This window comes from Cherax quadricarinatus, chromosome 52, assembly GCF_038502225.1.
Source record: "Cherax quadricarinatus isolate ZL_2023a chromosome 52, ASM3850222v1, whole genome shotgun sequence".
Taxonomy (NCBI): domain Eukaryota; kingdom Metazoa; phylum Arthropoda; class Malacostraca; order Decapoda; family Parastacidae; genus Cherax; species Cherax quadricarinatus.
Window position 1 is genome coordinate 11,587,951 of NC_091343.1, and position 12,905 is coordinate 11,600,855.

Sequence of the window (12,905 nt, forward strand, 5' to 3'; positions counted from 1 at the left end):
GCGCCTACGTTGCAAGCAGTGCCTACGTTGTAACCAGTGCCTACGTTGCAAGCAGTGCCTACGTTGTAACCAGTGCCTACGTTGCAAGCAGTGCCTACGTTGCAAGCAGCGCCTACGTTGCAAGCAGTACCTACGTTGTAACCAGTGCCTACGTTGCAAGCAGCGCCTACGTTGCAAGCAGTGCCTACGTTGTAACCAGTGCCTACGTTGCAAGCAGCGCCTACGTTGCAAGCAGTGCCTACGTTGCAAGCAGTGCCTACGTTGCAAGCAGTGCCTACGTTGCAAGCAGCGCCTACGTTGCAAGCAGCGCCTACGTTGCAAGCAGCGCCTACGTTGCAAGCAGTGCCTACGTTGCAAGCAGTGCCTACGTTGCAAGCAGTGCCTACGTTGTAACCAGTGCCTACGTTGCAAGCAGCGCCTACGTTGCAAGCAGTGCCTACGTTGCAAGCAGTGCCTACGTTGCAAGCAGTGCCTACGTTGTAACCAGTGCCTACGTTGCAAGCAGTGCCTACGTTGCAAGCAGCGCCTACGTTGCAAGCAGCGCCTACGTTGCAAGCAGCGCCTACGTTGCAAGCAGTGCCTACGTTGCAAGCAGCGCCTACGTTGCAAGCAGTGCCTACGTTGTAACCAGTGCCTACGTTGCAAGCAGCGCCTACGTTGCAAGCAGTGCCTACGTTGCAAGCAGTGTCTTCGTTGTAAGTAGTGCCTACGTTGCAAGCAGCGCCTACGTTGCAAGCAGTGCCTACGTTGCAAGCAGTGCCTACGTTGCAAGCAGTGCCTACGTTGCAAGCAGTGCCTACGTTGCAAGCAGTGCCTACAATGCAAGCAGTGCCTACGTTGCAAGCAGTGCCTACGTTGCAAGCAGTGCCTACGTTGCAAGCAGCGCCTACGTTGCAAGCAGCGCCTACGTTGCAAGCAGTGTCTACATTGCAAGCAGCGCCTACGTTGCAAGCAGTGCCTACGTTGCAAGCAGTGCCTTCGTGGCAAGCAGTGCCTACGTTGCAAGCAGCGCCTACGTTGCAAGCAGCGCCTACGTTGCAAGCAGTGCCTACGTTGCAAGCAGTGTCTACGTTGCAAGCAGTGCCTACGTTGCAAGCAGCGCCTACGTTGCAAGCAGTGCCTACGTTGCAAGCAGTGTCTACGTTGCAAGCAGCGCCTACGTTGCAAGCAGTGCCTACGTTGCAAGCAGTGCCTTCGTGGCAAGCAGTGCCTACGTTGCAAGCAGTGCCTACGTTGCAAGCAGTGCCTACGTTGCAAGCAGCGCCTACGTTGCAAGCAGTGAATACGTTGCAAGCAGTGCCTACGTTGCAAGCAGCGCCTACGTTGCAAGCAGTGCCTACGTTGCAAGCAGTGCCTACGTTGGAAGCAGTGTCTTCGTTGTAAGTAGTGCCTACGTTGCAAGCAGCGCCTACGTTGCAAGCAGTGCCTACGTTGCAAGCAGTGCCTACGTTGCAAGCAGTGCCTACAATGCAAGCAGTGCCTACGTTGCAAGCAGTGCCTACGTTGCAAGCAGTGCCTACGTTGCAAGCAGCGCCTACGTTGCAAGCAGCGCCTACGTTGCAAGCAGTGTCTACATTGCAAGCAGCGCCTACGTTGCAAGCAGTGCCTACGTTGCAAGCAGTGCCTTCGTGGCAAGCAGTGCCTACGTTGCAAGCAGCGCCTACGTTGCAAGCAGCGCCTACGTTGCAAGCAGTGCCTACGTTGCAAGCAGTGTCTACGTTGCAAGCAGTGCCTACGTTGCAAGCAGCGCCTACGTTGCAAGCAGTGCCTACGTTGCAAGCAGTGCCTACGTTGCAAGCAGTGCCTACGTTGCAAGCAGTGCCTACGTTGCAAGCAGTGCCTTCGTGGCAAGCAGTGCCTACGTTGCAAGCAGTGCCTACGTTGCAAGCAGTGCCTACGTTGCAAGCAGTGCCTACGTTGCAAGCAGCGCCTACGTTGCAAGCAGTGCGTACGTTGCAATCAGTGCCTACGTGGCAAGCAGTGCCTACGTTGCAAGCAGTGCGTACGTTGCAATCAGTGCCTACGTGGCAAGCAGTGCCTACGTTGCAAGCAGTGCGTACGTTGCAATCAGTGCCTACGTTGCAAGCAGCGCCTACGTTGCAAGCAGTGCGTACGTTGCAAGCAGCGCCTACGTGGCAAGCAGTGCCTACGTTGTAACCAGTGCCTACGTGGCAAGCAGTGCCTACGTGGCAAGCAGTGCCTACCATCAACACAGTTGCTTCGGACTTTACAAAAGTATTCCTGGATAACAATATTATTCCTACTCAGCGGTGAATTAAATTAACCAGTATAAACATTGTAATAGTATGGCGAGAGTATACATCCTTGATGTATCCCATTCCATGTATACATTCATCATTCATACAACTTGATGCATGCACCCTTATTACCCGGAGGGTGTTTCGGGGGTCAACGCCCCCGCGGCGGCCCGGTCCTTATTATTATTATAATCAAGGGGGAAGCGCTAAACCCGGAGGATTATACAGCGCCTGGGGGGGGATGTGGAAGGCATTCAGGCTTAATTCGGGGAACTGGAGCACAGATCCAATTCCCTAAATCAAGAGCCCCTCACCAACATCAAGGAACCTTCCTTGAGGGGTGGCCCGGTCCTTAACCACTTCTGTAGTGTTACTTCTCATCACTAAATCATCATTCATGACACCAATACAAGTTCTGCCGAGCTGATTTGCACTTTCGTTTTGATCTTGCCAAACATTTTTCAGTAACTCGCCCTATCAAATGCCTTCCAGCATCTAAGAAACAATCACTGGAAAGCCTCTCTAGCAGAAATCGAAGATTCATTTAAAATAATGATCTTTATCTGCATTCAAAAAAACTTCTTTGGAATCATATTATCTGCATTATCTTAGAATTATTTGGTTCAACATTTTCGAAGACTTTTGACAATAGTTTAATTGTTCTGAACTTGTAATTCTGTAGATTTCAGATTTTTTTAATTAATCTTATTTTTACAGCTGAGGAAGAATGTATATAATCTGGCGTCTGGCAAATGGAAAATAATTCCTTTACAGAAAATTCGAAAATGGTATGTTCCATCACGTCCTCTGGAAACATTTTTTTTTTTTTTACTTTGACTCAAACGTCGGTAAAATGGCTGACACTAAACAGTGAACGAACCACGTCTATGTTCGCGTTTTCATTCTCGCCTTTATGCATTATTGCAGTGGTTCCCAAACTGGGGGTAAATTACCCCCTGGGGGTAATTTAACCATTTTTGGGGGGTAATGGAGGGGTGACAGAAAAAAAGTTATGAATTCTGAAAATCAAGAAAACAATGCGGTACCCGGTATGAGGATTATTGTTAACTTTGTCTTAGTATATAAAGTTGTAAAGTAAACCTATTATAAGTAAGTAATAAAGTTAAACCAAATAACAATAAACATCAAAAACTAATATACAGTATTAGAAAAGAAGAAATATATAGCTAAGTGTGTGGAAACCCAAAAGTATTTTGACTAGTATGCTTCAGGACAAAAGTCACTCAGTAGCCCAGATCGACCTGTCCAGTACGCGTCACTCACTTCCTGAGGCTGCCTCTATTTCACACTGTCAGTTTATCTGTGAGCATCAGCCGAGGTAGACATAAGCTGGTATGTATGTGTACTGCCCTGTGCAGTATATAGTTAGTATTTACCCACTGTTACTGTGAATTTGTAGCTATTATTAATTTTATATATAATGTATGTGTGGTTCTTACGTTTTCAGTGGTTTTGCTAGGATTAGCAGAGTATGCGAGGCTGTATACGTTCACGTTTAGCCATATATATCAATAATAACAACATTTTGTGAAAGGGGTAACATGCTTTACGTGGCATGTTAAATTGGGTAACAAGCTGAAAAAGTTTGGGAACCACTGCATTATTGCATTTATTGGTGTCAGTTTATGTTACAATTCGTTAAAGTCGGTGAGTTCAGGTTAATCTGACGTGACCGAATTTAAGGTAACCTAAATAAGGTACGTAAAGAAATTTGCTTTACAAATATATAAAATACACACGTTAACTTTAGGACAAGCCGATAGGCCTAATTTTACTAGAAGAAACAGACTCGTCATGTGAGAATAATCGGTACTAGATGGCGAATAAAGATCAATATAATCAGGAAACAGGTTGGGCTTGAACCCTAGGCACAAGAGTCCGGTCAATATTACTCAGTTTAGGATACCACGATTATTTTCTTTTCCTAGGATTAGGACCTTCAGTTTATCCACAGTGACGTGCACCTGCCGTTTTCTGACCATAACAGTAACCTACCACCTAAGAATCTTCATAATTTGTCAGCAAACTTACTCCTGGTACTATATAATCTCTCCTTCAGGGTGATAAGATCGCGGTTTTCACTGCAAGGATGCCTCGTGATCACGGCTCAGCGGTCAACTGGTGGTTTGCAAGGAAGGCTGGAACAGGTGGAAGTGAAAGTTGTAGAGAGAGAGAGAGAGAGAGAGAGAGAGAGAGAGAGAGAGAGAGAGAGAGAGAAAAGTGTCTGAGCAGGAGTATTATGGTGAGAGTGAAATGTGGTTATACAGGAGTGAGAGTGGTGGAATTAGTGTTTGTGCGGAGGAAGAACTGGCCATAAAAGTGAAGACTGGAAGGTGCTGCTGGTACAGGTAGGTTTGCCAGGACAGGTCCTGGTCCGGTGCTGAAGATGATTGGTTTATCGGGCTGAAACCTGATCAAATACATGATGGTCATTAAGGCTGCGGGAAACCTGTGCAAAACCAGTTGTAAACATTTCAGTGCCTAAAATACATAGACATAACTCTTAATACCCAGAAGTTGAGTGAGATTGGGAAGTTGATACCAAGACAAGAATAGGGAAATTGATGCTGATATGAGAGTAGGGAAGTTGATGATACTGAGGTGAGAGTAGGAGAGTTGATGATACTAAGGTGAGAGTAGGGGGTGGTTGATACTAAGGTGACAGTAGGGGAGTTGATACTGAGGTGAGAGTAGGGAGTTGATGATACTAAGGTGAGAGTAGGAGAGTTGATGATACTAACGTGAGAATAGGGGAGTTGATGATACTGAGGTGAGAGTAGGGGAGTTGATGATACTGAGGTGAGGGTAGAGGGGGAAGGGATTGACGATGCTGCAGTTAATGTGCTGAGGGTAACCGAGAAATATGAGAAAGTGTTAGTGCTGGAGTGAGATAAATTGGGGCTGATGAGTGTGCAAAGGAGGGGGCTAGTCCTGGGGGAAGTGGAGGGGGCTAGTCCTGGGGGAGGTGGGGGAGTTGCTGGGGGTGAAGATGGTGGCGAAAGGTGGAATATGTGGTGAAGGGGTGTTGTGAGTGGGGATTGGGTATTGTGGGTGGGGAGGGGGTGTTGTGAGTGGGAGGGGGTGTTGTGGGTGGAAAGGGGGTGTTGTGGGTGGAAAGGGGGTGTTGTGGGTGGAAAGGGGGTGTTGTGGGTGGAAAGGGGGTGTTGTGGGTTGAAAGGGGGTGTTGTGGGTAGGGAGGAGGATGTTGTGGGTGGTGAGGAGGATGTTGTGGGTGGGGAGGAGGATGTTGTGGGTGGGGAGGAGGATGTTGTGGGTGGGGAGAAGGATGTTGGGGGGGGGGAGGTGGATGTTGTGGGTGGGGAGGAGGATGTGAGTGAGGAGGGGGATGTTGTGGGTGGGAAGGGGGTGTTGTGGGTGGGGAGGGGGTGTTGTGGGTTGGGAGCCAGAGTTTTAACAACTAAGCAAAAAAAAATAATCGGGATAATCAACCTGCTCCACCACAATAGCAGCAACTCCCCACAATCTTACTATAAGCCAATAAGAAACTGAAGACCATCCTCCACACTCCACCAAAGGGTCGAAGACAATCCCCCACACTCCAAAGGATTGAAGATAATCCCCCCACACTCCACCAAAGGGTTGAGGACCATCCTCCACACTCCACCAAAGGGTTGAGGACCATCCTCCACACTCCACCAAAGGGTTGAGGACCATCCTCCACACTCCACCAAAGGGTTGAGGACCATCCTCCACACTCCACCAAAGGGTCGAAGACAATCCCCCACACTCCAAAGGATTGAAGACAATCCCCCCACACTCCACCAAAGGGTTGAAGACAATCCCCCACACTCCACCAAAGGGTTGAAGACCACACTTGTCATCACTCTCAGAAAATAGAACCTTAAAAATTACATTATTAAAGGGTGCAAGTCAATGAGAGAAGAAACGAGCTTAAAAATTACAACAGCGTGTAACATTACAGAGGAGATCTCAAGCTCGAAGATAATGGTACACGAGTCAGAATAGAAGAATATTCTTCCACTTTATCGGAGATTCTTGGGATGTTGTTGGAGCATTCTTCCATCTTGTTGGAGCTTCACAGATGAAACATGAAGCTTGCGTTTTCTGATACAAGACGTTTTCCTTTCTCGACTATTGTTACCTGCCCAGACCGAGTCATGACATGGCTGTATTTACGAAGAGAATTATGCGAGCCACGCAGCGTCCAGCAGCTGGTTTTAAGCCCTGTTTCTTTCTCCCCTTTAACGTCACTCCTTTCACAAACTGTTCTTTCTCTATCACATCTTCAATGCTCAACCCTCACAAAGATCTTTCCTTTACATAAAAGCTAAAAAAGCTGATAGATACAAAACGGTAGTATGATTGTCTTCCTGACGGCTGAGGAGACAGACATGAGCAATAGTTGGGTGTCCTCACTGTCCAATATGTTGTACACCTGTCTTGCTCATCTATTTGTTTTGCATGGTATTGTGTACCGTTATCATTATGATACATATCTACCTATTACCGAAGTAGAGGAGTTTGCCAATACCATGAATAATATCCAGCCTGGAAATGGGAACGCTCGTATTAGTTGAGCGACAGTAAGACCAAACGATATCAGGAGAAACTAAGAGAAAAGTGTTGCTCAATAAATTCAGGTATGCTGCTGCAGAGATTGAAGAAATACATCAAACACTTGGCATATGACGCGTTCTGAGAGTGGTGAGAGGGATGGGCAGTAACACGCTATCCAGGACTTCGCTGGCCACAAGAAATACCAGGAAACCCTCGTAATGCTTTGCATACTAAAGGCAATCGATTTATTTTATCCGTGTTGAAGAATTAACTGAAATAAGTATCAAATTATTATTACATAGCTAAAATTCACTAACAAATAGGGTACCTTTTCCGATGTGAGTGTTTGGTGCTCAAGGGAAAGGATTCATCTCACAGGGAACTAGGAGTCAGATTTTAGCAAAATAATAATTATTAAAGTCAATTATATTAGCTAAAACAGAATGGATCAGTGAAGGGAGGCAGGTAATCATCTTTTTAAAGGGAGAAGGGAGGGAGGGATTGGATTAAGTCAACTAGAAACTTTCGAAGGGAAGGTTGTGCACACATACGGAGGTTTGTGACAGGCACGGACGAATGGTTCAGACACGGCCGGGAGCTTCAAAAACGGATGGGAAGTTTATTCAGACACGGACGGAATGTTTATAGAACCAGACAGGAGGTCCATACAGGAGGTTCATATAGACAAGGGCGGTGAGCGAGAGAGACCGGAAGAGAGAAATAAGAAGCTAAAGAAATTCTTCCTAACATCTCTTTGAATCATCTGTATCTTTAAACTACAGTTCGTTTCTATCTTCTTAATCTTAGTCTTTCATCCTGTCCCTGTCTGCTCTATCACGTTCTCCGACTGTTATGTAGGCGTGCATGTGTGTGTGTGTGTGTGTACACTCACCTAATTGTGGTTGTATGAGTCGATTCATAGCTTCTGGCCCCTCTTCACTGTTCGCTACTAGGTCTCTCCCTGCTCCGTGAGCTAGATCATACCTCTTCTTAAAGCTATGTATATATGTGTGTGTGTGTGTGTGTGTGTGTGTGTGTGTGTGTGTGTGTGTGTGTGTACTAAACTATGTGGAGTTTCTAGGCTCGAGCTGCTGGTCCTACTTCTCAAGTGGCAGATACAGGGTTCAATCCCTCCTAGCCTCTTTAAGCCTATCATACCTGTACTAAAAGTTTATCAGTAGAATCTGCCCTCACTAGTACTATTAGCAGGTCATTTCAATTTCTGATCAGTCTGAGGTTGAAGAAATATTTCCTGACATACTTGGGACTCATGTTTTTAACTGCAACTGTGCACTCGTGTACCCGATTCCCACCTCAGTCAATTCTTTTCCACACTATTAATTCCTCTGAGTATTTTGTACGTCGTCACCACGTTTCTTCTGCTCCTTCTTTCATATGCTTAGCTTTCGATTATTTTTGCCTTCGCCAATCTTTCAGCTTTTTATGTTCATGATTGGCTAGCAACTCACCAATCATACTCTCATCTTTTATTTTAATTAATTCAGCATCATCAGTGAACAGGGATACCGTGGTCTATCTCTCCTGCAATTTCGCTCACACATCAGAAAATTATCTTAGTTTAATTTCATGGGGAAGGGCTAAACCCATGGGAATAACCGGGCCTTTGGAAATGGGAGACCAAGATTTGATGCAAGGAAAGGGAGGGTAGATAATTCTTTGGATCAGGAGCCCTTCACCGGCTTAAAAAGACAGTCCTTGAAGGGACAGGTCCCAGTATCTGTCCTTGTGTGACACCACCACTTGTTACTCTGGCCCATTCTGATGCTTCTACCCAGTCATTCTTCGTCTCCTCAGTAATCTTCTGTAGCGCCTCTCCACCTCGTAACCCTGCCTGCTTCTCTTGTTTTCGGCGGCATCTCTTGTGCTGGACACTCTTGCAGTTCAATAATGTAGTTGGTAGGTTAGGTAAGGTTTGTCAGGAAATAGGACAAGTGTTTCCTGACTAGGGTCTTAGTCATATAATGACCTACAACTGGGGTATTTGATCATTTGACCAAGGCCTTCCGCTAGCTTACTGGTCCACCCCTTTAAAAATTATGGTCATGATTGTAGCCATTCTTTTATTAATGATGTAAGCTAAGGAGGAGGAGGAGGAGGAGGAGGACCGTGCGCGCGTGCGTGTGCACTTAATGTGTTGTGTTTGCGGGGGAGGGGGAGGGGGAAGTTGGGAAAGGGATCGACATTCAGTTCTTGGCTCCACCTCAACATACAATCACTCAGCACTGTTTAATATTGGCGTCTTGGACCCTATCGTAACTTCTCTTATGTATAGTGTTAGCCTCCATCAATCATTTCCTCATCCCGCTCACCTCACTTATTTACCATTCTCACCACTCTGAGGCTGAGTAAGGTTTCCTAACATCCGTGGCGCTCATTTGTGTTTCCAACACCTGTGCATCCCCTCGCTCCTGTGCATCACATATCAAGTAGTCTCAGTACGCTTGGTCAGATACGCTCAATATATTTTATGTTAATATATATTCCTTAGACCTTCTCTCGTCTATGAGCGTTAAGTTCAGTTTTTATAATTTCTATAATAAAATTCCTCACCTTCAAGATAGGTCGTGTTGCAAATCTCTGAACCTTCAGACTGCCGAACATGACTGATTAAGTGCGAACTCCACGCTGGAGCTTCCTACTCTGTGATGGGCCTGACATGTATCGTGTATAAAGTCTTAATAGATACTTTGTTTAGGTACCTGACGGCTGTTCCGTGATTTGCCAACTTCATATATGCCCACGATATTAATTTGCTTAGGTGCGCCTCTGGCATTATATTCGGAGTAACAGTCGCTTTCTAACCTTAATCTTTGCTCGATATTCGTAGTTTCTTGCCTCTCAGGCTCTTCCTTCCCTGATCTACTCTCTTTCAGGAGTTAAAGTTCAGCAGCCACTTGCCTAACCTCCCTTGTAACCCGTCTAAGTTTCCGTATAACCCGTCACTTTTCTTATGTGTTGTTTTCTTTTTACAAGCTTCATGACATCGGCTAACAATGATTAAGACTTCAGTCTCCTTTCTCAAGTTATGTAAAGAAATATAAAGGGTCTAATAACTGCCTCTCGAGTGGTCTCACTTGTGTAATAACCTATTTAAATATGTAGGGACATGAACTGCTCAGGTCCCTCTCCTGCTTCGTTTAAACCCCGACTTTTTAGTACGAAAGGGACAATTGAAAAGGCAAATTTAAAGAAGGAGGCCTCATTTTGTAATTTTTATGAATAATAATATTTTATTGTTGCCACTGTACAGTGTGGAACCTACATAAAGTGAATTCATAATTTCATGTGAGGGCCACATCCCATTTCCTAGAAGTGTCACAAGCGGCCCTCGGGCCGCAGGTTGCGAACCCCTCGTTTAAACATTATCATAAATTCTGTTCTGTCCCTTTGACTTGTCTTGGGCATTTAGGTTCAATGTCTCGTTATTCTGACTTTCCTGTGTTAGTCTGTCGCTGTGGTGTTTATCATTACATCTGACTACATAGCGCGATAAATTTTTATGTAAATAATTTAGAAAACTGACAGGTTGATAAATGAGAAATTTTTGCAGCACTGTATTGTAGAAACTTGTCGCCAACCAGTAGTTTTATTATTCCAGTCCTGTACTTGTATCAAGGCTGGTGGACTGAACACACCATCTCTAGACGGAGGGACTGATAACCTCAAACTCCATCTTCACATGTTCAACCGTTTTTTTCTGTATTGGACTGATATAGCCACTGGTTGGCGAAAGGTTTCATACTAAGGACCCACATATTACAACGTTATATTTCCCATAAGTCTTCGATAGTCTCTACGGAACTGAAGACATGTTGAGTAAAATTTGTCAAACTTTCATGGGTTTCGTAAAAGACTCAACGTTGGTGCTGCATACTCGAGTTGCATACTCGAGGTACTGCATAACGCACGAAGTGTGGTGTGGTAAGACGCAAAGGGTACAGTGCTACACACGAGGTACAGTGGCCTCCCTCTCATAAAGGGTGTGCCACCACTCTTGAAGGGTGTGCCACCACTCTTGAAGGGTGTGCCACCACTCTTGAAGGGTGTGCCACCACTCTTGAAGGGTGTGCCACATTAGATTGGTCCGATTTACTGTTTACTCTCAAATTAAGGCACTTCCTTGAGGAATATATCTTGACTATCCCTTGAGTTAACCTTTAAATATTTCGGGAATATCCCTCGAGAGAAATATCTTGTGGAATATTCCTTGGATATCCCTGAATATCCGTTGAAGAATTTCTCCTGAATGTTCCTTGGAGATCCGTTGAAAAGTATATCTTAAATATCCCTTGAGGAGTATCCTTTGAATATCATTAAATATCCCTGGAGGAATATCCCTCATGGCTGCTCCCTCGTCTTTGGTTTCCTCTCTCAGCACGCGGTAATAAACTCAGTTACTTAGAGTTCTTGCTGGACTGTGTTTGTATACATACTTGTGTGGGTTTGTGTATGTGGGTGTGCACATGTATACATCTGTGCGCTTACATGAACGTGCGGACATATGTACGTGTAAAGATGGGCCTACGTGTGAGCATGTATACTCATGTGCACGAGTACGTATATACGTGTTCTTGTGAATGTGCGCGAGCTTGTATTCACCTGTGGGCATATATGCCCGTGTGGACGTATATGCAAGCATTTGCATATACTCGCATATATGTGGTTGTAGGGGTCGAGTCACGGCTCCTGACCTCACCTCTTCGCTGGTCGCTACTAGGTCCACTCTCTCCAGACTCCAAGAGCCTTATCGTATGTGCATGTGTACGCGTGCACACGTGTACAATAAACGTGTTTAACCAGTGAACATGGAAAAGTAATATGTACATTGTTTATGTACAACTTCTATGATCTGTGGACTCAAGCATCGTCACAGTACTCGCTGACACAATGTATTATTCCTTCGTTGTTTACAATTAATCAGCCGGAGGATCACCTACAAAAATATTTACGTAAACAAGTTTCGAAACGAACGCAAATAAAAGTTGATCTCTGGCAAGCATGTTGAAGGGGAAAGTATTTTTTTATGGTGGTCTCGGGGAAAGGAGTTGAAAGGGAAATTACTGACTATATGTTGTTACATTGACAGATTCAAGACTATATACACAAAAATTGTATGTCTCTCAGTGTGTGTGTGTTCTGAGTTCCCTTTAAATTATTCTTAAAGGACAAGAGTATATTTGGTGTCGTATAACATTCAGTAGGCGATGGGATAAGAGACCAATTAACCAATTAATCTTAAGAACATTCCCTTGGGTTTAATGAACAGTAAACAGTGAGAGAATAATTACCTTTGCTGGGAAGAGTCATGCTGGAGAGAGCGTGTACGTCCCGCCCCAGCACCGGCCAAGTGTCAACTGAGCTCGTCTTGAAGCCTCACAATCTCCTCCTCAACCAATCAGAGACGTCCAAGCCGCCCTCCTACGATCTCCCTCGCTATTTGCCTCACATTCAATTGCTATGTGTTTTTTTTTCCTTATCTTACCTAAGTCAGAAGGCATTTACATCACGTTGCAAATGCGTTTATAGATTTCTAAATGAGTAGTACTGTTTTTCCCCGTGGAGAAGAACAGTCGAGGTTAGTGAGTGTGTGTGTGTATATGTGTGTGTGTGTGTGTGTGTGTGGGTGTGTCTGGTGGGCGTGGGTAGCACGGTGCTTGTCCAAGGCCAGTCTGAGGAACGCTGGTGTTCCTGCGATACTTCTCAGGTCCCAGGCTCAACAGAAGTGGCATTTAACGTCCACCTCTTTGATATCGGTTTTCCCATCTCTTCCCCCCTCCCCATCCTCCTTCCCCTCCCCATCCCCTCCCCATCCCCTCCCCATCCCCTCCCCCATCTCCTCCCCATTACCCTCCCCCTTCAATAACCCCCTCCCCTCCCCCTACCCCCTTCTCCTCCCTCTACCCCCCTCCACTCCACACTCGACTCCAGCTCAACCCTAAAACAACAATTTTTTTATTTAATGATGAAATGACAATACCGTAACAGGAACAATTCACAACTAAACCTCAAATTGGATCCGATTCTTAGTCTTCTTCTTATTATTATTATTATTATTATTATTATTAT

General features: G+C 45.3%; 1 protein-coding gene across 2 annotated transcripts in view; it reads right to left on the minus strand.

Annotated features, from left to right (window-relative positions):
* Positions 1–12,544, minus strand: part of LOC138854209 (uncharacterized) — a 67,702-nt gene extending 55,158 nt beyond the window's left edge. Inside the window, exon 1 of one of the 2 annotated variants that reach the window (XM_070096050.1) lies at positions 4,311–4,399. In XM_070096050.1, the coding sequence (XP_069952151.1) occupies position 4,311 (1 nt within the window). In that variant the 5' untranslated portion in view covers positions 4,312–4,399. Of the gene's footprint in view, positions 1–4,310; positions 4,400–12,127 lie in introns of those variants that run through there. The other variant, XM_070096048.1, reaches the window with a different exon arrangement.
* Positions 12,545–12,905: the final 361 nt, after the last annotated feature.